The 27,956-nt window shown below is 31.3% G+C and overlaps 2 protein-coding genes across 2 annotated transcripts in view; one reads left to right on the top strand and one right to left on the bottom strand.

The window, feature by feature from the left end:
* The window catches only part of LOC119687732 (neuroguidin), an 86,462-nt gene extending 69,235 nt beyond the window's left edge, over positions 1-17,227 (bottom strand). Inside the window, exon 1 of the mRNA XM_038102166.1 lies at positions 16,830-17,227. Within this exon, the coding sequence (XP_037958094.1) occupies positions 16,830-16,838 (9 nt within the window). The 5' untranslated portion in view covers positions 16,839-17,227. The remainder of the gene's footprint in view (positions 1-16,829) is intronic.
* Positions 17,228-20,266: 3,039 nt separating this feature from the next.
* LOC119688085 (septin-interacting protein 1-like) lies at positions 20,267-24,141 on the top strand. Its single transcript, XM_038102722.1, has 6 exons — positions 20,267-20,485; positions 20,546-21,057; positions 21,125-21,300; positions 22,162-23,261; positions 23,324-23,769; positions 23,840-24,141. The coding sequence occupies exons 1-6, from the start codon at positions 20,377-20,379 to the stop codon at positions 23,972-23,974; spliced, it is 2,478 nt and encodes an 825-aa protein (XP_037958650.1). The 5' UTR covers positions 20,267-20,376; the 3' UTR covers positions 23,975-24,141.
* Positions 24,142-27,956: the final 3,815 nt, after the last annotated feature.

Below are 27,956 nucleotides of genomic sequence, written 5' to 3'. Positions count from 1 at the left end.
GATATACTCTTTTTAATAAAACGCATGCCACTTTCAAAATTAAAATTTTGAAATTGACTTATTTCAATAACAAATAACAAAAAAATCGACTATATTATTTACATATAAATATATAGTTAACTGATTTCGGTCAATTCGATCAAAGTCTACTAACAAAACGTCTATACTTGTAATTTGACGGCATGTAGAAGGCGAGTCATGTTAGGTTAGGTTAGGTTCGGTTCGGAAGGCGCGTGCTGCCAATTGTCAGCACTTCCACTCGGAGGCATATATTACCCATTGTGATGCCCTCTAAAAATCTTGCCGGGAGAGGCGAGTTGCTAACCTTTATAATTATTGTTAAACCATTTGGTTTTCTAGATGAAGTTGAGGAGATTCGATAAGTTATTTTCGTTATCTTATCCAGTGAAAAAACGATCTCCGAGACATTGAAGTCGCATTGTCAGAAGTCCTGGACAGAAACAGTGGAAGTGGTTGATAAATTCTACCTCATCATCATCTTGGCAACTCCTGCATAAACCGCTTGTTGGAACTCGCCACCGTTGGAGCATAGGTGCAATAGACGAGTCATGTAGACTTGGATATTTTAAACATTTTTAAAATGCAAAGTCTCAGTTAAAAGTATGGTAGTCTTGAAAATAACGCTATAACGTAAACCACACTTGTTTTCATTATAGTTTTTTATATAGTACTCAATAAGTAAAAGGGAACTATAGTGTGAAAAAAGATTTGATTACTGAAAATAGAGAAATGCTGAGAAGAAAATTTATGTGAGAAAGTGACAGAAAATGAAAAATGCTAAGACGAAGGTTTATGCGAGGAAGTGATAGCGCAAGTGATCTAATATACAGAATGCCCACAATTTACTTAAGACTCCAAAAGTCGTTTGAAAATTTGCAATCAGCAGATTTTTCAAGTTGAAGTACATTCAAAGAAATTAGAAATAGATTCCTTCAAAAAGATTGTTATGATTTTAAGTATTATTTTTGGGGTCACTGACAGTGCCATGGTTTTACTCCATTTTATTGCTTGTTTTTGAATTAAACTATCGAAGCATCCTCGCCCCAGAAAATAAACATATTTGGTGTCCTGCACTGTTAAGCTTCCCTTGAAAAACTAATCGAACATTTGAATTTCATACATATGGAAAAACATATGGAAAATTGTTTGCAATGCAACGAGGAATCGCGAGTGGTGTTTTTGCAGAGCTCAATTCTCGCTCAGGACGACAGCAATCGATTTGAACATTGCGATACATTGCGATTGTGTGCACGTGCGTCTGTATGTATATCTAAGCTGCATTCGTATGCAAAGGACTTAGTTTGCATTCATGTTCGGGCAAATACAATACACAATACAATAGTGAAGCGCATAAGGATGTTTGCATTTATGTTTGTACACAGATATTTATATGAATACGTGGTGCAGCTATAACCCCGACACACAATATAGCCAATACACACCGACCGGTGTGTATAAGGACACGCATTATAAGAGCATGTGTGTCCATCCGTGACTATAGTTTCCATTTGGTTCAGTGTGAGTGGTGATGACGTTTGGATGGTTTTAACTCCTGGTTTTTTATTACCTTACCTTTTGTTGCCTGATATTTGTACCTCCACAAACACAATTTATTCTTTAGACTCTTTTTTTCAGCTTTCCATGCTACCTTCTACTTTCTCTCAACCGAATAAATATTAAATGACTTTATTTTCAAAATGTTGAATGATTTTTTCATAATTCTTTATTATTAAAAAATTCAAAATTTAATTCAGTTTTTTTTTTCATTTCGAAAGGAAAGTTACACTACGAAAATTCGAGTATATGGAAAATAAAGGAAACCACTAAATGTCCTGATTTGCGTGTAGTATTGAGGCTTTGTAACATTCCTGCTTGCTCAATTGCAACCATTTGCATACTCTTTATAGGTCAATGTAATGAGTAGTAATAAAACCGTATTTAGACATACCGACTTTCTGTTAAAGATTATTTGTAATATTTTAGTCAGCACAATATTTCGCTTAGTTAACTGATGATAGGTAGAAAGCCAAAGACTTTACTTTCAACAGAACAAGAAATAACTGATGCCTTATATGAACTTTTAATCGATTGGCGATACTGCCTGCAACACCTGTAGATTAATAGATTATACTGGAAAAAAAATTTAACAAACATTTGTTAAACCTCCCATGTCGACCAAGACTTTTACTTAATTAATAAATCAGTACACTGAATATGACTATTGACTATAGTTGAAACATATGTTTTAACATTTATTTTAAAACATAAAAATTTATTTTTGACGTTCGGAAACAAGAAGTCATTGGGTGCCAAATCAGAATTGTATGGTGGATGATCCATCAATTCGATGTTTTGATTGTTCAAGTAGTCGTTTGTTATGATCCGACGGTGCTTGTTTTTTTTCCATATTTCACTGAAGGCTTCCGGTTGGTTGTAACAAATGGTTGTATACCATTCAGAATTGACCACTTTATATTCCTATAATGGTAGGTATACTTGTAGTAGCCACATGACCAATCGTCAAGTGCTTCAAGTGCGAACAACTTTTGTTGGATTTGGATTATCTTGAAACACCCATATAGCCATATAGTCGACTGTTGCTCACGTTTCGAATGATACGCATACATTCATGATTTGTCACTTGTTACAATCTTATAATCGTATACGTCTTTTGGAGCATCGCCATTGTATTTGAGCATTTGTGTGCACCAATCCACACGAGCATCTTTTTGAGATTTTTTGAAATGATGTGGGGATCCAACAATCGAACGAGAAGAAACCTTTCTCACGACGAAATGATCGTGTAATATTTTATATACTCGTATGCTGGTGAAACTAATGCAAACGGTTCCATCTCAACCTCAATTCCACAATATGTCGCATTACGATCTTGCATCAATGTTTTGTACCACAACAACCACTACCATCAATGTTTTGTACCACAAATTTCGTGAATTTCATCAGTGAGCAAACTGTGGCCACGATTAAAATCATTGTACACGTACCAGCGTTTCAGAGTGGCAAAGGTTGGAGCTTACTTCACATCGCCAAATGGGGCGATGTAGAAGTAAGTAGATCAATGCACTCTTGTCTTTATAAACATTCAATTTACAAATCACTATAAATAACACAAATAACTCTTTTGACAAAAAGCCCAAGGATGGTTATGTTTAATAATGCCAAACTTTCGTATTGATGACACCTGACAACAATCAGTGTTGTCAAGGCTCAAAATATAAATAGTGACCTCCGTAAAAAGACATAGGAAGTTGTGTTTAGAAAATGCATAATTATGTATGATATATAACCGATTAATTCGTCGGGTTAGCATATCATAGTTATAATGTTCCATTTGAAATTAAACAAAGAATGGCAGAAAAATTACAATATATGAAAGTTGGATTAGATAGTGATAACGATACAATTTCGATACTATAAGTACATATTGTACGAAGGGCATCTTTTTAAAACCGCATAGTATACCAGGATTTTTATCGAAGTCTTTGAAAGACTTTGACATTTAAAATCTTAAATATTTTTTGACGTTTTAATAATATCTACAGATTTCTTGCACATTCAAACAAAAAAATGGATACAACATGCGCACATAAACTAGCATTAAAAATGGGTCACAATTTGATACCTGTGAATGATATGGTGGAGCGAGAGATAAAACTGTTCGAGCAGTTGAACAGAGTACTGACTAAGAATAAAGAAAACAAACAATAATAATAATATCTATATTTTTATTAAGATATATATCTCTTACATATATATATAGATACATTTTTATAACAAATATATACGGAACAATGCGTGCTTAACAAATGGGAAAAAAAAAACGAAAAAATCATATACTGTGTATATATAAATATACATATATGATGTTGTAAAAATCTATAGCTATTGGAATAAAGGTCTAAATATTTCTCGTTTTCCGTGATCACATCAAAGCTGAACAATCATAAATAATATGACTAGAAGTTTAATCTATCAAAAAACAAACAATATTCTGTCATCACGGATAGGCTCATCTTGTTGAGATGATAACGGAATGAAAATGTCTTGCTAGGTATAATCCACCAGCAACGTTAGCTCTGTTTTGATCAAGACCAATCAACTTTTCAGCCGAGCGATTACCTGAAGAGTCACGCCAGCAGCAACATCTCTCGACTGATAATCAATTTTTTATTAGCCTTAGCTTAGGTGTAGGGTGAAAAGTATCAACCAAGTATCAACTCAATACTTTATAATTATTACAACAAAAAAAAAACGATCGACTGTTTAGTTTATATAATAATAATGAGATCAATTACAATAATTCTAGATATTTTAATTTTTCTCTTTATCAAATATAGAATACCAGTATATCTTCTATAGTTTCCTTATATTATTTCTATACGAAAAGAGTGACAGAAATGAAGTTGTAACTCCAGAACTGTTGTGTGGAATAAAGATACATACTACAACGAAAAAAGTAAAAACAATTTTATAAAGAAACCAATAAAAATAGTAATAATTTAATCTTGAATATCATTAAGAGTTATACTTTTAAAGACTAAAAAAAATTAATAGAATTTAGTAAAAATCAGTTAAGAACTGTATATGATCGCATAGTATATATAACGTACGCATATATCTAAAAGCCAATAATGCTAATACTGAACATGAACCAAGTATTTTGTTTCTAACTTTTTAGAACTAGGACGACGTGCGAATGTAAACCTTGTTGAACTTATAAGAATATTTCAAGATAATAGATACGATATATAAAAAGATACACAATATATATGCTATATATATGCAAGTGCTAAAATAGGGGTTTAGCTGTAGAGTGTTGGAATACAGCTCTCAACCTACATTATCTTTAATGTAGTGATGAAGATTGAAGTGGGGTGATGTAAATGTGACTTAAACCGCCGTATTAGTTCTAAAGATTTCTGAAATTTCATGTGACTAAATATATTTTTCTGATGAAATCATCACACAAATAAATCTGAACCTGAACTATTAACAAAATTTTAGGTTTCTCGTTTTTTATTGATGTACAATGTTTAGTTGAAAAATGTGGAACTGTCTGCGGAAATTTAAAGGTAAATTATTATTGCTATTAATAAAGCTTAGCATTTTAAAGCATTAGTCTCATTCATTTTTTTTATGCATGCACGAATTCGTGGAAAAAATATGGATCGAATATATTTGCATTGGATTTCACCATTCCAGGTATGTGGGCTGAAGCAATGGTGGGGTGTACATAATAAATTGAAAATAAAAATTTTTAATAATACTTGGAATGGCTACATAAGCACTGTACATAATATTGTTTGTTCTGCGTATTTATTTATGTATTTGCAACAACAAGGACTACAACAACCAGAGCAGCAACTGAAACGAATCAGCACGAAACAGGATTACGTGGTTTTATTGAGGTTTTCAATATTGGAGCAGACCAGAAATGAAAAAAATATTTCCACGCTGATGCTAGATACTTCTCTGTACACATTGAAGTGGGCATGCATATGTGCATGTGCGCTTAGTAATGCAGCAGAGTGGGTCGTGTGTTTCATATGCAAACTGGACCGTCATAACGTGTCGCAAAGGCGTGCTGAGAAGTCTTTAGGAAGTGCATGAAGAGTACACTACGATGACCGCAGAAATTCGTTTTAAAGTGCTGATTTTGGAATAATTTTTCATGTCTACGCTCCTGGATAGCCAAATTTTACTTACACACAAACTGGCACAGAGCATATCGGACATATATAAATGTGGTCAAAACTTTTGGTACGTTCGCGTTATTGGGAAATAAATTTATTATTTTCATTTATTTTCGGTAAATTTAGAAAATTAGCGATTTTGGTTGAATTTTTAATTTCGCAGCTGTATTTTTTGTTTGCCTACCACTACTGTGGGCAGTGGAAGAGCAGGAAGAACAAATATATGAAACAGAGATAGCAGTTGTGAAACGGACGAAATGGTAAATTTGTTTTTGAATCTGAAATTTTGATGGCAAATGATATTGACAGGTAATTAATGACGCTGGTGGGGCTTTCAGGAGGTTGAACTATTGTATACAGCTAGTGGGCCATAATGAAAATAATTTTGATTTAATAATTTGGCATTAATTTAAATAAAAGGGTTGGGCTTGGTTGCTACTGAGTAATATAGCAACTACAGAGTAAGTGCCAAATTATTTTGTTATTATAAATGTTTATTGCAGCAGTGATTACTCTGCCTGTAGTATATAATGAAAATATTTAATTATTAACAGTAAATACGACTGGACTCCATTAATTTTTGTTTTTGAAGTTTGTGGCAATTATATTGCATTTAACATTTATGTATCCTATCACTAAAAATGTTCAACTCTTTTATATATACTGTATCAAAAATATGGTACATAAAAACCATACTTTCTTTATTTAAATCTTTATTTTAAAAAAAAAAAAATAATTTCACTAATTTAAAAATTCAAACGTAAAAAACTTTTATTCAAAAAAAAAAAAATATGTATATATAGATACAAATAAAATAAATTAAAAGATACACATATAAAAAATATATATATAAAAAAAATATATAAAAAATATATATATAAAAAATATATATATAAAATATATATATATAAAAAATATATATATAAAAAATATATATATAAAAAATATATATATAAAAAATATATATATAAAAAATATATATAAAAATATTATATAAAAAATATATATTATAAAATATATATATAAAATATATATTAAAATAATATAAAATAAAGAGTTTTTTTCGAACAGTAGTGAAATACAACAACAAAAATTTTATTTTTTTATATTATTTTAATTAATTGAATTTTTGGCTGACCATACAGCTGTTTCGAGTATTGCCAAATACCCATCATTAGTGGTCTTGGAAATAATTCTTGTATTTAATTATTCGTAAATAATTATTTTTTGAGACTGCAAGTACCAGGAATCGAACTCGAAAAAATAAATAAAAAAATTTATAAAAAAGTTATAATAATATATATAATAATAAAATATGTTAATAGAAATAATTATAAGATATAATAATATATATAATAATAAAATATAAAAAAAACAAATAATTTATAAATAAAAATATATTTAAAAAAATAAATAATAAAAAAATCTATGTAAATATAATAAAAAATCACGTGAAAATAATAAAAAAAATCAATATAAAAAGCATCTACATTTCAAACCCTTTCAAAATCAACTGAAATCTTTAAGTACTGAAAGTGAAGATAGAATGGTCAATACATTCATATAAAAAGTATTCTTCTGAAGGCTATTCTGTATTCCTCAAAGACGCATTGTGATTCGGGAAACCTTGAAAATGGTTTCGATAACACTTCAACAATATTTAACAATCGTAAAAAGAACAAGACTTGAAACATGAGCAGAAGATCACAGATTCGAAGCACACTAACAGACCCATAGCGAATAACGTGAATGTGACGTGAAATAAATCGCTATAAATTTAACATAATTAGGTCTAACAAAGGGAAGAGCATAACCTATCAACGGAAGATATACATTTGATAGCAGATGTAACGTAACACTTACATATTAAGATATAATTTAAAATGAATATTTTAAGTTACAATAAAAACAGCCCTTTACTACTTCGAACTATTTCTATCGTTTCTAAAAAGGAGACGTTTTGTACAGCGTTTTATATCAATATAGTTCTAAACTATTGAAAAAACTAACCGTCATCTACATCTATTTTTTTTTATATTTCTTTTGAAATTATTGTTGACTTCATAGATTGATTACGGACTATAAACGGATTACTTAAGTCTTTCTTGGCAAGAAGGTTTGCCCTTTTATGACCTGATATTTTGACAAATACAGCGTGGCTAACGAAAATTGCAACTACATAAAATGCTTTATTTTGTTTATTTTTGTAAAATTTAATAAAAATTAATGAAAATATCCAAATAGAACTTTAAATGTTTAAGTTAATTTATTTTATAGTTTAATATAGCCACCTCTATCAGAAGTTATGGCCTGCAAACGGCCAATGAAGCTATGGCAGGCTGCCGCAAATGGCTTTGCGGTATTTTGGCCCATTCTTGGCTTAGCGCTTACTTCAGAAGATCAACATTTTGGTTTCTTTTAGTGCCAACCTTACTTTCTAAAATATCCTAGACCGATGAATCTAAAGGGTTTATATCTGGCGAACACGATGACCACTGTATTAATGAAATAAAGCACGGAACTTTGTTTTTCAGCCATTCTTGGTTGATGCGTGCTTTGTACGTAGGTGCTGAGTCCTGTTAGAATGTCTAACGCCTGCGATCAAAATGCTCATCTGCCAAGGGCTTTAGTGCCCCTTTAAAATAGTTTTCCGATAGATTTGGACGTTTATTTTTTCCCTACGGTCGATAAACATTCATTTGACAATGAACTGTCAAATGAATTAATTTTGAACGTTCTATCATTATTAGTTTGACAACTAGATCGGTGTGAAGTTTCTTGCAATTTTCGTCAGCCACCCTTTATACAAAGGTCTTCCTTGATAGGGTTTCCAAAAATTAGAAACATTATTAGATCAATTGTGAGTGAAATAAAAATGCTATTACAGATTTTAGATTTGCTTGAATGTCTGAGAAGACCTCTACGAAGACAGTTTTTAACAATTAACTTTTAAATATGGACTACCATTTAAAAAATGAAGCTAATGTTTCTTATTGCAACAACTCATTGAAATTTTTGACATACAATCCCAGGTCTTGTACGGTGGTACTATCACTTTCATCATTTAGATCAAAAACTGACTGAACAGACGGACTTAATGTCATATGACAAACTGAGAAGGTTCAATTAATTTAATTTTTTGGATTGATGACGTTAACATATATGTATCTAATAGAATTTCAAATACGTTCCGTGCTTTAAACATATTGAAATACTTAAAATCTTTTTTTGCCTTTATGCGTTGAAGATATTAAAATCCTTCCTTGTTTAAGTTTCTTTAAAACAGGACTTCATATTCTTTATAAAATAACATTATTTCATCTTGCAACAAATAGGACAGTCACTGCTAAACTTGAAAGTTGTGCACAGTAAAAAATTTGATCGATGTCTTAGGTGAAGAAAAAAATAATAGTTTAAATTGAAGCCCGTACACGAACCCAAAATCGTATTGCAACAGTAAAAAAGGGCTACGTTATCCTTAATATAGAAAAGTAACTAGTACGTGTATGTTGACGATGGTGGCATTGGCGTTAGTGATAGGTCAACGGAGTGTAAGGCCTTCAATTGGATAAATACATTGCAAGAAACGGAAAAGAAACGAAATGCAAGCAAAAGAAAGGACTGGAAAGGAAGGCAAGGCAACGACACATTTACAGTCGAACAGAACTACAATAACAAAAATGAAATCAACTACAAACAACAATGGAGCAAGAACAGAATCCTGAAGAAAAAGTCATGGAATTCATACATATCGAAAGAAGGCAACCAACGCACATTTACGCAATTGAAAAAGTGCAACATGGGATGGGCACATACTCGCTAATGTGAAAGGGTCCAAGCAGGACGACGTTGATGGTGATGGGACGATTGATGGTATGAAATACAACCATGGTAACGATAAGGCATACGCAATGAAACGAGGCTGGCGTACACGCAATAAAGGGGTTGAAAAGCACACACGAATATCGTGTGCATTTTGGTGGAAGGAAAATCGAAAATGGATAAGGATATGGAAATGGAAAAATTATAATAAAAAAACGTATGTAGAACTTGTACGTGTGCATTGTTTTGGATTTTCGTTCCTGTTTTCAAACAAAGAAGGACATTGCAGAAATAACTGAAAAGAGTCATCTTCATAAATATGAAAAATATTACCGCATGACCGTTGCAAGTATCCCGTAAGAGAATAAAAAATAAGCTACATTTGTTGGCAGCACATTTGATTTCATAATTAGTAACTGCGGAACAAAAACAAACCTTTCACATTGAATGAAAATAATGAAAATAATTATTTCATTTATCAAAGAAATAATATCATAAATACATATAATAAATCCAGATATATGTAAGTACACTTTGTGTAAAAAGTATAGTATTGTAAAAAGTATTGAACGTGCAAAAATTGGTACCACTGTAACATACTGTATCACCAGTGAGTTAGCATCAACTATTGCGGAAACTAGCTAATTATGGACACCGTACATAAGCAGCCATCGTCGTGGCTCAGTCAAGACGGATCTAGATTCTGCTACAAACTACATAACACCAATACTAGATTTCAATACCAGAATTTCCAGAAATCTCTTTATCCAACCAGAAGTAGCTGAGAGCTGGAATCTGTGACAGGTAACTCTGTAGTTACCATCTAACATATACAGATGGCACAAAGATGGAGAGTGGTACGGAAGCAGATATCTTCACCAATACGGTGAGTAACATTTCATAGACTAACTGCGAAGAATGTGAGGTCGCTAGAACCTTATGGCATAGTTTGAACAAAAATAAAATGAAAAGCCTTTTGGGCTTTAGCAAATCTGCAGTTTGTGTATTTACTGGAGTACTAACGGAGTACTGTGTCATTGTGCCTATGCTTCAACGTTGGCGAGTTCCAACAAATGGATTATGTAGAAGTTACTAAAATGAGGAGGAGGTGGAATCTATCTCCAGGATAGATAGATTCTCTGTCCAGAACTGCAGACAAGGCAACTTCAATGTCTCGGGAATCATTTTTTCGCTGGCCTAGAAGAGATAACGAAAGCAAACTTATCGGATCTCCTCAATTTCATCAGGAAAACCAAATGGTTTAACAAGAATAGAAAATAACAAAGATTAGTAACTCACCTCTCCCAGCATAATCATTGCGGGCATTACAATAAGCAATATATGCCTCCGAGTAGAAATGCTGATAACTGTCAGCACGCGCCTTCTCAACCTAACCTAACCTAGTATGATCTATTTATATCTTCAAGTGTTTTGTGATAGCACAAATCACTTGATACGTTGATACATTTTTGATAAATTAACGACTCAGAATAATTTTCACAAAAAAATATATATGTATATTAGGGTGGCCGTTATTTACGAATGTGTTCAAATTCTAGATGCCACCCCCTAAATTTATTCGAATACTCAAAAAACTACTAAATGTGAAGTTTTAGACTAATCGGATAATGTTTAGAGGTCGCTCATCGACCTTAAACTTCGAAAAAATGCCATTTTTTCACTTTTTTCAAATTTCTTCGCTTCCATCTCGCGTATTTTTCATCTTTGACTATTTGTACCAAATTAATATTATTCTTTAACATATTAGCTTTCAAATAAGGTAAAAATCAATCAATTTCGTCCACAATTAACTAAATTATTACTAAAATAAGAAATCATAGTCGACGTTTATTGAAGCTTTCAAGAGCAGCATAAATATGGGAGTAAATACGAGTACGTATGAGCGAAAGTACAGTTTCTTGGACACAAAATGGTACAGTATAATATTTGAAGACAATCAAATACTTCCTCACTATATATAATTGTCCACACTTGATTTGAATAATATGCTCAAAATAGATTAATGAATATAATAAAAGGAAAGGAGTCCTTAAGTAAACAAAAGAAATTCTCTTAGGTGTTAAGGATGAAATAAAACTTTTTGTTACAAAGAACTACAAAAATCAATTTGCAGAGATGACTATAAAGAACTATTGGAACTAGTTATCATCTCTTTGGGAGAAAGTTCATCACCAATATTCCGTGACACTGGACCAATGCACCATGTTCGTTGGATGTCCAAAGCCCTTTACTGTTTAAAGATATATTTATTTCGAAATGAGTTCACATTGTCATCTTTCGAAGAGCAAAAGCTAAAAGAAATCTGTTTGTTCATAATACATGTTTACGTAAAATATTGGTTCAAATGTGTTATAGCATCAGAAGCAGCTTACCATGATTTTTGTTTTATAAAAGAAATGTATAATTATAGATGTATTGATAAGACAATATCTGAGGCTGATATTAAGAAGAAGTGTAACCATTTATGGTATTTATGCGATGAATGCATTGGTCTATCATTTTTTGATGACAACATTCCAATTAAAATTAAAAAAAGAATGGCAGATAAGTTAAAAAAAATTATATCAATGAATGTTGAAGTAGATAGTGGTGATAACAATGAAAGCCACGATAATGTGGACGATATTAAAAAAGACGTTGAAAAACGAATTCTTTTGAAGACTGAGAATGTAACCGATTTTTTATCGAAATCACTAGAGGATTTTGTGACAGACAATACCATTAACTTTTTTAGATTACAGATTTCTTGAACCTAGAACCAGAAAAATGGAACCAACATACAGATTATGTACACGCGTTAAAAATTGTTCACAGTTAATGAGACCTGTTAATGATACGGCAGAGCGAGGAGTAAAACTTTTCGAAGAATTTATTAGAGTCCTTGGTAAAAATGAGCAAGATAAACAATATTTATTGCAAGTAATAACAGATTATAAAAAGACTTTTAAAAAGTATACAAAAACAGTTTCGTCAAAAAATAAATAAATTTAATATTTCTTATAAATAAATTACTTAAGGACTCCTTTCCTTTTATTATATTTATTAATCTATTTTGTGCATATTATTCAAATCAAGTGTGGATAATTATATATAGTGAGGAAGTATTTCATTGTCTTCAAATATTATACTGTACCATTTTGTGTCCAAGAAACTGTACTTTCGCTCATACGTACTCGTATTTACTCCCATATTTATGCTGCTCTTGAAAGCTTCAATAAACGTCGACTATGATTTCTTATTTTAGTAATAATTTAGTTAATTGTGGACGAAATTGATTGATTTTTACCTTATTTGAAAGCTAATATGTTAAAGAATAATATTAATTTGGTACAAATAGTCAAAGATGAAAAATACGCGAGATGGAAGCGAAGAAATTTGAAAAAAGTGAAAAAATGGCATTTTTTCGAAGTTTAAGGTCGATGAGCGACCTCTAAACATTATCCGATTAGTCTAAAACTTCACATTTAGTAGTTTTTTGAGTATTCGAATAAATTTAGGGGGTGGCATCTAGAATTCGAACACTTTTTTTTGCCCCCATACATATTACGGCCACCCTAATGTATATGTATATTATATATGTAAAAACTACAGCAAAATTTTTTTGTTACAGAAAGCGTATACTCCCTCTGACCTTTATTTAAAGAGAAGAAATGATATCCATATGAAGCTTATTTTAAAACTTGAACATTGCGCCCCAATTGCTTTTCTTGTATTCTTTTTGATTAAAAGATTTCAAGCATAAAAAACACACTCTAATGTTACTGTATTAGTGGACAGAAAAGCTTAGGATTCAAGAAATAGTCGGACATATGTATTGGAACTAATAGAATAACGCATTAGACAGAGTAAAAATTAAGTTTGGGAAATTCCAAACCAAGCCATTCTTTTCATTGATAAAACTATGTCTGTTAATAACATGTAAGAATTGGATATATGTAGCGACCTTTGTAATGTCCAGCTTATTGATATTTAGGAAACAATTTAAAGTAAGAAGAAAAAAAATCTTAGAATTTCTTTTTTAAAAACAGGGGTGGATTTAAGAAAATTCCAAATTGGGACAGTCAAAAAATAGCAATAGCTCAGGCCGTAAACACAAACAATGCACTTCGCAACAACGTTTAAAAAAGGGGGATGAAGAGTGGAAAATGTGGAGGAAAAAATTTTCCAGTACTGTGTTGATAGTGCTTATATTATAACAGTTGTAACAACAGCAAAGTCTGCAAAAAAAAAAATAAGTCAAAGTTCAAATTTAAGGCGAAGAAGTTAAAAATTACCAAAACAAAAGCAGACAGACTGTTAAACCTACATGTTAAAGGGCAGGGGGAAAAATGTAGGGTATGGTACTTATTTATTATATATATTTGAGTATTTCATTTCAACTCCTTCAAATTTTTTAAGTTTTTATACAAAAGCATTTAACTTAAATTTAAATAATTTATTTAAATAATTAATTAAATTATTAATTTAAATAATTTATTCCATACACCTTTGTTTGTGAATTTGATACTGCTATTTACTATCTCGACTTGGATAATCGTAAATTATGTCAATAAATTTCAGAAGATTCCGCTCTTGATTAACCAGTTACCATTCATTCAAAGGCTTAGTAGTCAAACTGTGGTGAAAAGTTTAGGACAATTAAAATTCTCTATAACATAATTTCAGAGAACACTAATCCGTTTTTTATAGATTAAGAAAAGAATTTAGAATTTAAGAAAAGATTTTAGGGGATTTTAGAAGAATTTTCTAATATAATTGTAGCAGTAGTTCCTTAAAATATAAAAAATTTCAAATTAACCTTATTTTTTATTAGAAAGGCTTTAATTGCAGTTGCAATTGATCAAAGGTTCAAAAGCAACTACATGAAAGCTGTCCTAACTTAAATTCTAGACAATCAGATCACCTTATATATATTATTTGTTTTATGTTTTATATTGAGCCTTTTCCGAGTTAGTGTATCTGGACACTTTTACTCTAGGTTGGCTGGAGGGTTTCTGCAGAGTCCCATCCATCTCACTGACTAATTTGAGCAATCGTCACAATCCTCGTTATTATTCAATGATGGATCTAAGATGTAATGATTCTTCAGATATGAATCTCAGCCCAGTCTATAAGACTAACTTAGCATTTATAAAGCTATTTGCTTAAACAACAACTATGCAAATTCAACAGATATATGTTAACTAGAGCGTTCCAAAAAAAAAAAAACGAAAAAACTTAAAAGATATGATGCACTGAATCACCCTTACAATATATAGTGCCAACGATATTATAATAAAAATGTGATTCCTAATGCATACTATGCTTATTATACCTTTAAAAATGAATATTTCACATAGTATCATATATTAGTCGTAATTTTTTCTTTCACAGTTGTGAAAGAACAGCATTAAGTCTACTTGAAAGAAATTGGCATCACTTTGAAAATAGGTTAAATACTTTTGACATATGTTTTTTGTTGTGTTGTGTACAATATGAAATATAAAAATTTAAACACTAAAAATTAATAAATTAAAATAAAAGAATACAAAATGAATATCAGAAAGGTATATTTATCTTATATATTTAAATTAATTTATTTATGTATTTGAATTTATCAGTAAACGAAATGCTCATATGATTTTAACGGAGGACATTTACAATAGATTGATTCTTGAATTTGGCTGCATTAAAACGTTAATATTTTGCGAGTAAAACCTAACTCTGAATATTTTAAGAGTATTGTTGTTGCTTCACATGTTTTCTTTAGTAAATTGCGAGTATTTTTTTTCTACTCTAAAAGAAAACATTATATTATTATACTACATTTCACGGTCTTCATAATTCTATTATAAGTACCATTGGAGTATCACTAAACTCATATCGTAAATACCTCTTGTTGATAGATTGTAAATTTAGTTTAATATATAAAAAAACTATAATATAATTTATCATTATTATAAATTTTTGTGACGTACATAAACCAAAACTCCACCTTTTCATTTCAATAGGATATTTTCCCACAGTTTTTGAGCAAAAGTGCATACCATTGAAATAGAATGTTTTGAGAAAAGATACGCCCGCGTTATTATACATTCATATATCCAGACAGCTATAAAATTTTTTTGAACTGAACCAATCAATACATACAAATTGGTTTGAAATTATAATTATTTTATACCTAAGATGGCTAATACTAACAAAGTAACACCAGTTAATATACCTAGTCGCAGCGAATTCTATTCTATTCTATTCTATGCTAATGTAACAACTTCCTTCATAGAAGTCAAATATTTCTCTACAATATCTATTTATAATTCTACATACGCACATTGAAACCTTAAACAGAAACTCATTCAAGAAAAAACAAAAATGTTGATAGATTTCTCACTCTTAATAAATATAAACTGAGATTAATCACTAGTTTCATAACGTCGGATGAGAGAAGACGAATATTTTTGATAGTTTAAGGTGACACTTTAATATTAAATTAGACCACCACCTTTCAAAAATAGAATTTCTGGCACCTGCAAGTTCCGTAAAACAAACAGTAAGGCGTCTGCTCGTTTTATACGAATGTACTCTATAGATTAGCTTTGGGAACAATAATATCTCTGATATCATTGTAAGAAATATGGATGATCTTGAAAATAAACATTTATTAAGATTTAATTTTTGGAGGATTTACAAAAAATAATATTCTTAATTTTATTAAGAAAGTTGATCTTTTACTATTATGGAAAGTTGTTACGTTAGTATGGCGTAGTTGTTGTTATTGTTGCTTTAACCCGCTGGCACCATCTGTAGTCCTGGGTTATCTAACAGTAGTCAACGAGTGGTCTCGGGACGTAAACCGGGCCGTTCTTAGAACCAGTATGGCATAGTAGCTAAGTTGGGGTGTCACTAGGTGACTACCAATTGTGGTCAGGAATTAGTTTCGAATATTAAAGAACCAATTGCTCTTTAATTTGAATGCCAATTGCACTATACTTTTTTATTCACTTATAACTGGTTGTGCGAATTTCAAATACTCTTTATCTGAAGGAAAGTAATTTATTGTAAATTTAAAATATAGAATTGGAATTGGAAAACTATTCCTTTGTAAGTGAAATAAGTTTTGAATTAGAATTAAAACATCATCCGTAAACCTTCACGACATTGGTAAACCATTAATTAATGACCGGCAAATCAGAAACAAAGACTGCCAATTAATTTTGTTCTTTGATTTTGAAATTAAACATCACAATCAAATTCTTTGCAGTTGGCGCTCACCTGAACCATTTCGGATGAATCCTTCACACGTATTTCCCAACAAAAAACGCGTCACTGCCCACAGTAAATTTGTCGTTAATAATAAAATGAACACAAATCTCAGCACGTGTTTGATTCGTTTTTGTTTACATTTACTTGTCGCAATAGCACAGAAGTTATTTTAACTTAGTAGCCGTTTTTTTTATTCGTATAAAAATTTTGTTAAAATCTTTGTCAATTATTTTAAATTTTAGTTTGAACTCCTTCAGCTGATTTCGGCACGTCGAAGCACACGCAGATAAATAAGAGCGATATTAGTACATAATTATGTATGAAATTATAACTTTGTTTAGAAAAATTATTTAAAAGCAATTTACTATATCTTGATTACATGTATATAATTACAGATTTCTGATTTGTTTTTGTATAACTCGCACTTTAAATTATTAGAAATAACAAAACTCGCTCCGATCAAACGTGCAATTACAAAGGCAAACAAACACAGAATGTTCGGAGGTTGATATGTTAAACGTCAAAACTACGCATTTAGCGGCGAATTCACAACCGCGGCATGGTTGCAACTTGTAGGTAAAATTAGTATTCAACGACTGGTTGAATACACCAGGATTTAGAAAATTATTAGTAGTAGATTTTATGTGCAAAATTAATAATAATTTTATTACGTATAAACTATACATTGATTTAAAATATTCATTTTAATTAATTAATTAACTACATCAAATCATCTTGCACCGCAAAGCTATTTTTATAACTTTATGTTTAAATATACGTAGGATTGCAGTATAAGTACACGAATCTGTTTTTCCAAATTTTCCATGCACAATAAAACATACAAGGGGTATTCAGGATGTCTGTGTATCGTTGCATGTGCAAAATTATTTAATTTTACAAAAACAATTTCCTCTCTTATAATTCGCCACTTGACTTATAAGGCAATATTCAAGACCATATTTTCAACACCAATTACCTCCTGCGTATTTGATTTTCAAGACTCTATTGTGAATGGCAATATTTTTTTTACTGTTCGCTGGGCAATACTTTGGCGAAACTGTTAAGTTCTTTTTGATTTTGTCATGTTGTAATATTGTGATTTTATGCAATTATTTGATTTTGTATTTATTATACGTCCAACAATGTCGGAACTGCAGCCCCAAAATATTCGGAAATGTGGCAACAAAAAGTGGATCAGTTATGAAGTCCAATAACGAGCTATCAAAAAAATAAATACGTAAACAAAAAACAGCTGTTCTAATACTTTCAAGACTAATATGCACAAAGCAGTGACGACGCGTGCCCTATCTGGAAGGGTGTGCGGCCCTTCTTTAATGTTGTTTTTACATGTACCAATTATATTAAAATATATGAGATCTTTTATTAATAATAACTATATTATATAAGGCAATAATATAGTCGCAATATTATATTAACAATTCATTAACAAAAGAACATATTAAACAAATTAAATTAATAATTTATATATAAATTTAATATTATATCAATATGGAAGAAACAAAACTTTTTACATAATTCTCGTAACATCAAACCAACTTTTTTCAAACAAAAGAGTTTTAACTGAGAACCATACATGTTTATCCAGTGATCAAACAAAATCAAACCCACTTGCAACGTACAAGTGTGCGCACAAGTACTCCGCACAGTAAGAACAGAAATTTGTGGGTGCTACTGTTAAAAGGGGAGAGACGAAATGTGATAGAAATGTATGCTGAGATGAGCTGCAAACTTCAACCGCTCACGCAACCACTTTGGCAAATCATCATGTTGGATTCGTATGCATGCAGTTGATATTCGAATACAACAAAAATTTACTCTCATACAATTCCCACTATATAAATCTCTATCTCTGATATTACGAATGGGAGCACACGCACATTATTTTGTTCATATGCAACGTATGAATGTGTGGCCAACTTCTTTGCACACAAAGGGGAGAGACGAAATAAAATAGAAATGTTCTGTGATTTGAGCTGCAAATATATGAGCACAACTAACAAGTATAGCAGCTAACAGAAGCAAATTGATTGAGTTTTTCATAGACAATTATATTTAATTGTTTTTGCTAAAACTTTAAAAAAATATATATGGAAATGTAATAAATAATAATAATTCTTGATGTGAAGATACTTAATAAATTTATATTTCAATGTTATTTGACATTTTGGAAATTATGTTAGGGTGTTCACCGCACACCTCCGCACCTTAGAGCAATCGTCACTGGCACAAAGTGTGTTCACGATTATTTGAGTATGCAATGATGAACAAACATCCAGAATACCCCCATAATAATTAGTCAAATCGAATATATAATTCGTCTTCGAAATTTGAGTTGTTCGAAATTTCGATTATATAATAAATAAAAAAAATTGATGAAAATAATATAGTAAAAAACAGTAAGTCTTTAAATGAATTTCAGATTTACTTTTTTCATTTTTTCCTGGCAGCTCCTTGCTTTTATGTAAAACAAAATAAAAAGTAATAAAATTAACTGAATTTCGTGCAATAATAGTATAGGAATTCTCTGCACTTGAGGACAAATAATTACCGATTGAAATTTTTGATGTTTACAGTTGTTGATTCTTTTCTAGCTTATAATATACATAATTAAAATACTAGAATAGAATAAAAATGCATACATAAATGATAAACAGTTTTTTTTCTTTTCAATTTAAAAATATTTTAAATAAAACAATTTCACAATTGATTTACGTACACATTTTGAAAATATTTTGTTTACGTGTTCAAATGTAAACATAATCACCTGCTCACGTAGCGACTAACAGCCTTAATTTAGAGCGAAATTTTCATTTCGTTTCTCCTTAATTTCTTGCGTTACCTACCGTCTAACTGAGCCTCAGCACAGAGTAATTTAACTAATTAAGATGATTGATATAGAATTTTACTTAATATAGAATGATTTAGTGCATTATATTATTTCAGAATTTAGTATTTGGAATTAGTTCTATTTATTGATTAATTTTATTTACAAGTTTCAACCCGTGCTAAATGAGGAAGAAATTCGAAAATCATTTAATGGAACTATTATTAATAAAAATTTGCTAATGACATTGGTGTCCAGGTGATTGAAAAAATGTCTTTGCGTACAGTAGAGCGGAGAACTTTGTTTATTTTGTTCTTATCAATTATATGCATTTCGCTTTGCTTAAGTTCTTACGGTACGTGCTAATTAACAGAGCCTTTGCGCGAAAATTTGCTGGTAGAATGCACTTGCGTATACACAGAGTTTCGAAGTTATTACGAGTAGCTCATGGAACAGACTTATTAATTGAATTTCATCCGTCTGTGTATTTTGTGGCTGGTTCCGCACAGCTTCCACAAAAGTATTAAAATAGTACTAAATATATGCAACCCTGTATAGAATGTCATTTATTTACCATATGTTTGCTTAGTTTAGTTTCAAATCAAACTGTCATAATTTCAATAATGTATATTTCTGCATTGGACGGTGTATATTAATACTTTCGTTACTTGTTAGAAAATTAGATTAGAAAATAATAAAAATATCGGTGGTATGTCAGATGATGGTTTTGAACGCTTTGAAATTACGGATTACGATTTAGACAATGAATTTAATCCGAATCGCCCGCGCCGCAAATTGTCAAAGAAACAACAAATTTATGGTAAATTGATGGCATTTTGGTATTTAATTTTACGAAAACACGTTCTACTTTTATTCGTAGGCATATTTGCGGATGATAGCGACAACGATGATTATCACCTAAGTCGTGGTCGCCGTAATAACCGTGGTGGAAACGCAAAGGACTACACTGCACCAGTTAGCTTTGTAGCTGGTGGCGTGCAACAGTCTGGTAAAAAGAATAAAAATGTTGAAGAACCGGAAGATGATCAAATATCTGATGATGAGTACGAGCGTCCCACATTTGGAAATAAGTCAGGGCAGCTAATGGGTACTGCTAATAGCAGTAATGAGTCGTCGGATGGTGAAATCTATGCGTCGCAAGTGCTAAAGAAAAATTATGAACGCAAATCAACTGGTCGCGTTGGCGCTTGGGAACAACACACTCGCGGTATTGGTGCAAAGTTACTTTTGCAGATGGGCTATGAGCCTGGCAAAGGTTTGGGTAAAGACTTGCAAGGTATTTCACAACCGGTAGAGGCTTTTGTACGTAAGGGACGTGGTGCTATTGGTGCTTATGGTCCAGAAATGAAAACTAGTGTTAGTGAAAGACCGGTAATATTTTAATTTGTTTAAAAGCAATAAAATTGGGATTGAAAGTTTGTATTTTTGCTCTTAAAAGGAATCAATTAAAAATGAAAATGTGCGTGAGTCTAAACACAATAAGCAAAAGATTAACAAATGGAAAAAGGGTACGGATGGAGGACATCGTAATCAAAACTATCACTGCTTTAAAACTGCTGAAGAAATAATTGAAAGAGGCAAGAACTCTAAAAACAATATGCCGGATAAGCTAAGGTAATTACAAATCACTTTTGATTTTAGTATCTGAGTAATCTTTCTTCTTTGTTTGGTGAATGAATCAACATTACCATAAAAAACACATCCATATAGTAATTTAGGTCTAATTACTTGCTTATTGAACATAATTTTGTTTCTCACACTTAACTTGCCTTGTATCAATGGTTTCAAATCATTTAAAGTTATAAAGTCATTTAAAGCCACTTTTTTGACCATTATATTCTGTAGACAAGTGTATCTTCTGTTAAAAGTTAGACCCAGGTATTTTACATTTTCTTGTAATTCTATCTACACATTATAGACTTTTTCCTTTGACTCTGATTTCAACATCTTGTAATGAAAATAGTTTTCGCTTTTTCACTATTTGCTCTAATTCTCCACATTTGGAAGTAACTCATTATTTTACCAATATGAAGTTTTAAATTGTTCACAACAGAATTAGCATTTTGTCTGTATGCATATTGCAAAATGCCAAAGAAATTCTGTTCATAGAATCCAAGGAAAATTCTGCTGCATAAAAATTATACAATAAAGGAGACAATGGGGTTCCTGGAGGGATGCCTGCTTCAATTTTTTTATAGATGAAAATAGGTTTTGGGCTCTGATAAGGAACTCTCTATTTTATAAAAAAATAGCCATAAATTTTATCATTTAAACTGGAATATCACAATTTTTTAGTTTAACGCTTAAACTATTATGTCACACCTCATCAAATGCCTTTGCACACGAGTATATGCAACTTAAATAAGCATCAAAGCGATTTTATGGCGTTGTTGTGTGTTGTGGTAATCAAGTCATTCTGAACTAAACTGCTTTAATACTTAATTGACGTTTTTTATTTGTTTATTAATTTTTCAGTAAACAGTTAGGCAATGTTCCTGTGATTGACATGACTGGTCCCGAAAGACGCGTACTGAGTGGTTATCATGCCTTGGCACATACGCGTGTGATGGACGAAGATATCTATGAAGTTAAAACTGATTTGAAAAATAAATTAGCCTCACAGGCATCTAATGTTTTTGATATGCCAGAACTCAAACATAATTTGCAATTAATTGTTGACTTATGCGAACAACAAATTATAGCAACCCATACATCATTGCGTACAGCAGCGGACAATGAGTCGTACTACGAGTATCAGTTAAAATCGTTAAGAGAGATTATGGAACGCGAATACAATTACATAAGCACGTTGGAAAATGTGTCAAGTCTGGTGTATGAATTGGTTATTGATGACTCTGATTTAACCATAGAACGCACTGAGCATTTATTTATAAAGCTACAACAGGTGTTTGGTACCGAGTATAAGGAATTTAAATTGGCTGATTTAGCAGCTGGTGTGGTTGGTCCGCTTCTAAAACGGCATTTGGATGCGTGGCAACCACTAGAACAACCTACACAATATATCGACCTGATAAAGAAATGGAGTACTATATTGGAAGTAAAAGACGAAAATGAAGTCTTGGCTCGAAATATTTTTGATCCTTATTCTTCCATTATATGGGTTGGTGTTATACCAAGTTTCCGCGCATGTGCTGGCAACTGGAATCCAAAACAATATCAACCAATGGCTGCTTTGTTAGATGCTTGGGCACCATTATTTCCTAGTTGGATTTTGGACTCGGTTTTAGAGCAGTTAGTACTACCAAGACTCACCCGGTCCATTCGTGAGTGGGATCCACTTACTGACACAGTACCCATACATATATGGATTTTACCCTGGCATAATGTTTTAGGTTTTAGAATGGAAGAGTCTGTGTATCCAACAATTCGTGAGAAATTAGGATTTGCTTTACATGGTTGGATGCCACATGACCGTTCGGCACGTGCTATGCTATTACCATGGAAAGGTGTGTTCAATGTATCAGAGATGCAAGAGTTTCTTGTAAAACATATTGTGCCTAAACTGCAAATGGTGCTTAGTGAGCTAATCATTAATCCACTTGATCAAAAGTTAGGTTAGTTTAATAAACAAAATCAGACTTAGCTATAGTATATAATCAATCAATTCAATTTACAGATATGTGGTACACGGTTTGGGAATGGTATGAAGTACTTCCTCTAAAGGTAATGACGCAGTTGTTGGAGAAGTCTTTCTTCCCGAAATGGATGCAGATGCTAATTATATGGCTTAATCAATCACCAAATTATATTGAAGTGACTCGTTGGTACGCTGGCTGGAAGTCTATGTTCCCAGCAGAATTTCTAAACGAACCAAATATCAAAGACATATTCCGTCGTGCTCTTGAAGTAATGCATCGTGCAACAGATAACACTGACAAGCTCACATCGTTTGAGTCAAAATCTGCACAACCGCCAGCACAAGCACCTCCTCCACCGGCTCTAATGGACATACAAATAACAAAACCTATACAGCTTGAGTTTAAACAGGTCGTTTCACAAAAGTGTGCAGAGCTTGGTATCCTGTTTGCTCCACTACCTGGTAGACGCGAATTAGGAAAACAGGTAAGCTGCACAGTGTTTATTGAAAGTTGAAATCAATATTGAAGTTAATTTTTATCTTTAACTCCTATAGATTTACCGCGTCGGAAAACTTTATTGCTACATTGATCGAAACATTTGTATGATCAGTGAAAATACACAAAGCAGTTGGAGGCCTATTGGGTTAAGTCAAATGCTTGATAGAGCCATGACGGGCGTTATCAATTAGTCAACAAATTTTAAGTGCAGAACCACAGTAAAATTTTTTTTTAGTTTTAAATGAAATTTTTTACATCATTTTAAATATGAAAGTTTAAGCCACAAAGTTTTACTCTCATTGTTGCTATAACCAAATTCGATTTATAAAAGAAACTTTTAAAAAAAACCATATGTTTTTAAAACTAAAGTTTTAATTTAATTTAAAATTTTTAAATTTATTCAGGCTGCTTATAATTAAAACAAAATTTAAATACTATAAATAGGATATGTTCGTATATTTGATTACGAATGGCTCTATTTAAAAAAATATGTCATCAACTCTTACGAAAATTAAATGTCATATTTTTATAATAACAATATTGTAATTTAATTTAATTTAATTTAATTTAATTTAATTTAAATTAAGAGTTCACATTTAAGTGAAAATCCTGATATGATATTAAGTGTAAAATTGTAACATTCTTAGTTATAAGTAAACTTAAGTTAGTATCTACTAATGAACTATTATCAAACTAAGAAAACAATCGTCTTTCGATATAACTTTTAAAGATAGTGGTGAAACACAGAGAACGCTTGTTTTCGGAGCTGGCTAGGACGTACCAACATGCACAATATATTCCTCTTATAACAATGCAATCGCACACAGATAATGCTTATTGCTTGCTCGATCATACCAACTCGAACTAGTTGACAAAAGTGCAAGAATATAGAATCATGTGTTTGTCAGCGTCGAAATTGAGTGTTTGATGGTGGTTCACTGGTGGTGATCTTATTGCCATATTTAATATGCTCTCTTTGTTCGCAGTGCCAGCATTAACTGGTGCTGACATCAAGTGCAATATTTTTTAATTGATTTCACCACAAACGCACGTTCTTTATGTTCTCACTCTAAGCCAGTTATGAGTTCAATTGTTAACTTGTAATACCCAATAGACATTTATTAAAAATAAATTGTATGTATAAGTAAGATATATAAGATCCTAAATATTTGTAATATACATGTACATGAATTTAATAATTCAATAATTAATAAATTATTGAAGTCAAACAATTGATTAAAAAATCGAAAATGTAAGCCATTAAAGCAGCTCAGATTGCCGACCGTTTTAAGCATTTTGTATGATGTGACTGATTCGGAAATCCCAGACATTTAAGCAGATCACCTTAATGATGTTATGTAAGGGAAAGCAAAAGCCTAGGTTTTATAACTTATGTCTCTTATATGACATATGGGTTTAATGACTTTAAGGTTGTTATATGCAACCAGATGTGAAAGTGTAGATTACCACAAAAACTATTTACGGTGTATAAAAGATATTGGGGTAGCAAATCATCGAAAGATGACTTTCCAGATTGTATGACTCCAGCACTAATGGTGTTATATGGAAATGAATACGAAAAGAAAATTATTGATAGATTAGAGAAGTTATATGGCAAAAGCAATAATTAAGGACAAACAACCTAGAGCATGCTCCTTAACAGAAGTAGAGGCTGAAATTTCTGATAATGTAACACATTGTTTTGCTCTATTGTCAACAGAAATAAAAGTTCAAGTTGTGCCAATAGACTACCCGAGGGCTGTTAAATAATAAAAAGCCCGAACGATGTTATACGGTTTTAAAAGAAATACGTTATTTGTAAATCGCGGAAGCAAGTATTCAAGCCATATTGTGGACTGCCTTAATGATGTCTATCGAAAAAAGAACGGAATTAAAAGTACAGATTGCACCGTAGACTACTTTAGAGATAAGACAGATCAAGAAAAAGTTAACGTTGTATGGTACGTATGGTACTTTTTAATGAATATAAAGCGATAAAACTAAAAGAGAAAGTGCAAGTAGAATAGTAGGATGTCTTAAAACACAAGCTAAATTTCAAATCTTATAGCAGGCGAGTTTAGTGACGTTGAAGAGTGAAAGCAATAATAGGAGTATAGGTTATAGGTTATTATAAGTAGCAATTCACTTTAAAGGACTTAAATAGTGAAAACACAAGGGAAAATTTATTATGTGTTGCACTCTAGACTTATTATAGCAAAAGGGATATGTGATTCCCCAAGGTTGTCTAAATTTCTTTACCTAGCAAAAGCCAAATAAGAATCCAGTGCAAGTGACATTGTGGAATTGATCTGCATAAAAACACAACTGTCATATGTAACACTGTGAAGTGATAACGAGAAAACTAAAACGACAGGACGGAAAAGTGCCTCCTCTTTAATTGGTTAAAGTGTTGACGTGAGATGTATGCAGGAGTCTACGTATTATTCTTGTAAATCGAAAAACTTTGGTCTAAAAGGCAAAGATACATATTTGAATCGTAATCAATTGTGTGTAGTGATTTGTTTGTCTCGACGTTCATTTCTTTCTTCTGTTTAGAAAGTAGAGCTTAAAATACCGAATATCGTGAAAATCGATACATTGATAATCGATAATAGATAATCGATAATCGAAAAGATAAATCAATTGGTTCAAAATTATGACAGTATTTCTGTAATAATATGCATTCTTTTTTTAAAAGAAGTCAATTATAAGGCACTTGTATTCATAGATTTTTTTTATAACCAAACATTTTTACACTAATTTTTAAAAATTATTAAAGTAATTCCTTATGTGAAATGTTCTTTTTTTGTTCTACAGATAAATACTGGTAAGTAAAATTGCAAATTTAATGTAGATGAATCCTTCAATGGATTTATAATTTTTTATCAAATTTAAAAAAAAATTATTATATGGCCATGTTTTTGGCAGAACATAGTTTTACGTTCATAAAATTTCTGATTCTTACTGGTGAAAAAATTTGAGTCACATGATGAATGGTCCCCTAATTTTACACTCTTCGGTCATGACCAAAAGGCAGGTTATGTAGAGAGCCAGATCACATACATGAAAAATTTTTCTTCAATGTTCGAATTTTATGGGACATTTTTAATATGGATATTGTTTTTTCTAGTAGCTGGAAAGTAGTTTAGTGAACCTACTAAAATGACATATTAGGAATGCGAAATGGACAAATATCACCGATTGCATCTGGATGGTCAAAAGCTGATACCATATTTCAGTAATCATGGAAAAAATTGACATTACATACAGCAGAAGGCTTTCTATTTAGACAACAAATATATCTAAGCCAAAATGGTAAAAAGTACTAGGAAGTAATTACTGACTAGTAGCAAACTCTGTGCAAGAGTTTACTCTTGTGTTTGTTGCTACTATGATTGTAAAGTGTATCACCCTGTAAATATTAGGTACGCCGATATGAAATTGAGTAGGCTCAAAGCTATAAGTGGGAAGATTATAACGGTTGGGAACGCATTTTCGCGGTAGGGATAACAAAAAGTCATCTATTCGGTCAATGTTAGAAGACTTGTAAATAGCAGAGTTTGGAAAAAATATTGTTTTTAAAATGTCTTACATTGCCATTTTTTTTATTTATTTTTTTTGGACAGTAAAATCATTAGCCTAGCATATCTGAGGAATGTTTTGAATAAGTTATTTTATAGTTGCAATCCTTGAAAAATTATTTTTCTAACTTAAAAGGAACTAAAAAGAAATAGCATTGGAGTTCATGAACATGCAGCACGTATAACGAATGACAATATTTCGTCACTGACTATTTCACAATATACATATATACAATATATATTTATACAATATATGTATATATAATTCGTTGAATTTGTCTACCAAATTAAATGCCAAACTAAAATTGTATGGAATTTTTACTCATTCCTAATCAGGAAAATCGAGATTTTTGGAGACTTTTTAGATAGGTGTTAACCCTTATTAACCCACAAGCGAGCAATATGGGCTACGAGTAAAATTTAATAAAACAAACTATATGATTGTAAGCCGAAAAAACATCTACAGCAACACAATTCTTCAAAATGATTAACAATTGTGCTATAGAAAGAATACAACATTTTCAATATCTTGGATATTATATATTACTAGATAACCCGACAAACGTTGTTTTGCCTTATAAATTATTTCTAG

The sequence above is a fragment of the Teleopsis dalmanni genome, chromosome X (genome assembly GCF_002237135.1).
Source record: "Teleopsis dalmanni isolate 2A chromosome X, ASM223713v2, whole genome shotgun sequence".
In the NCBI taxonomy this organism is placed as follows: domain Eukaryota; kingdom Metazoa; phylum Arthropoda; class Insecta; order Diptera; family Diopsidae; genus Teleopsis; species Teleopsis dalmanni.
Note: the sequence above shows the minus strand (reverse complement) of the source record. Positions and strands in the feature narration are given on the sequence as shown.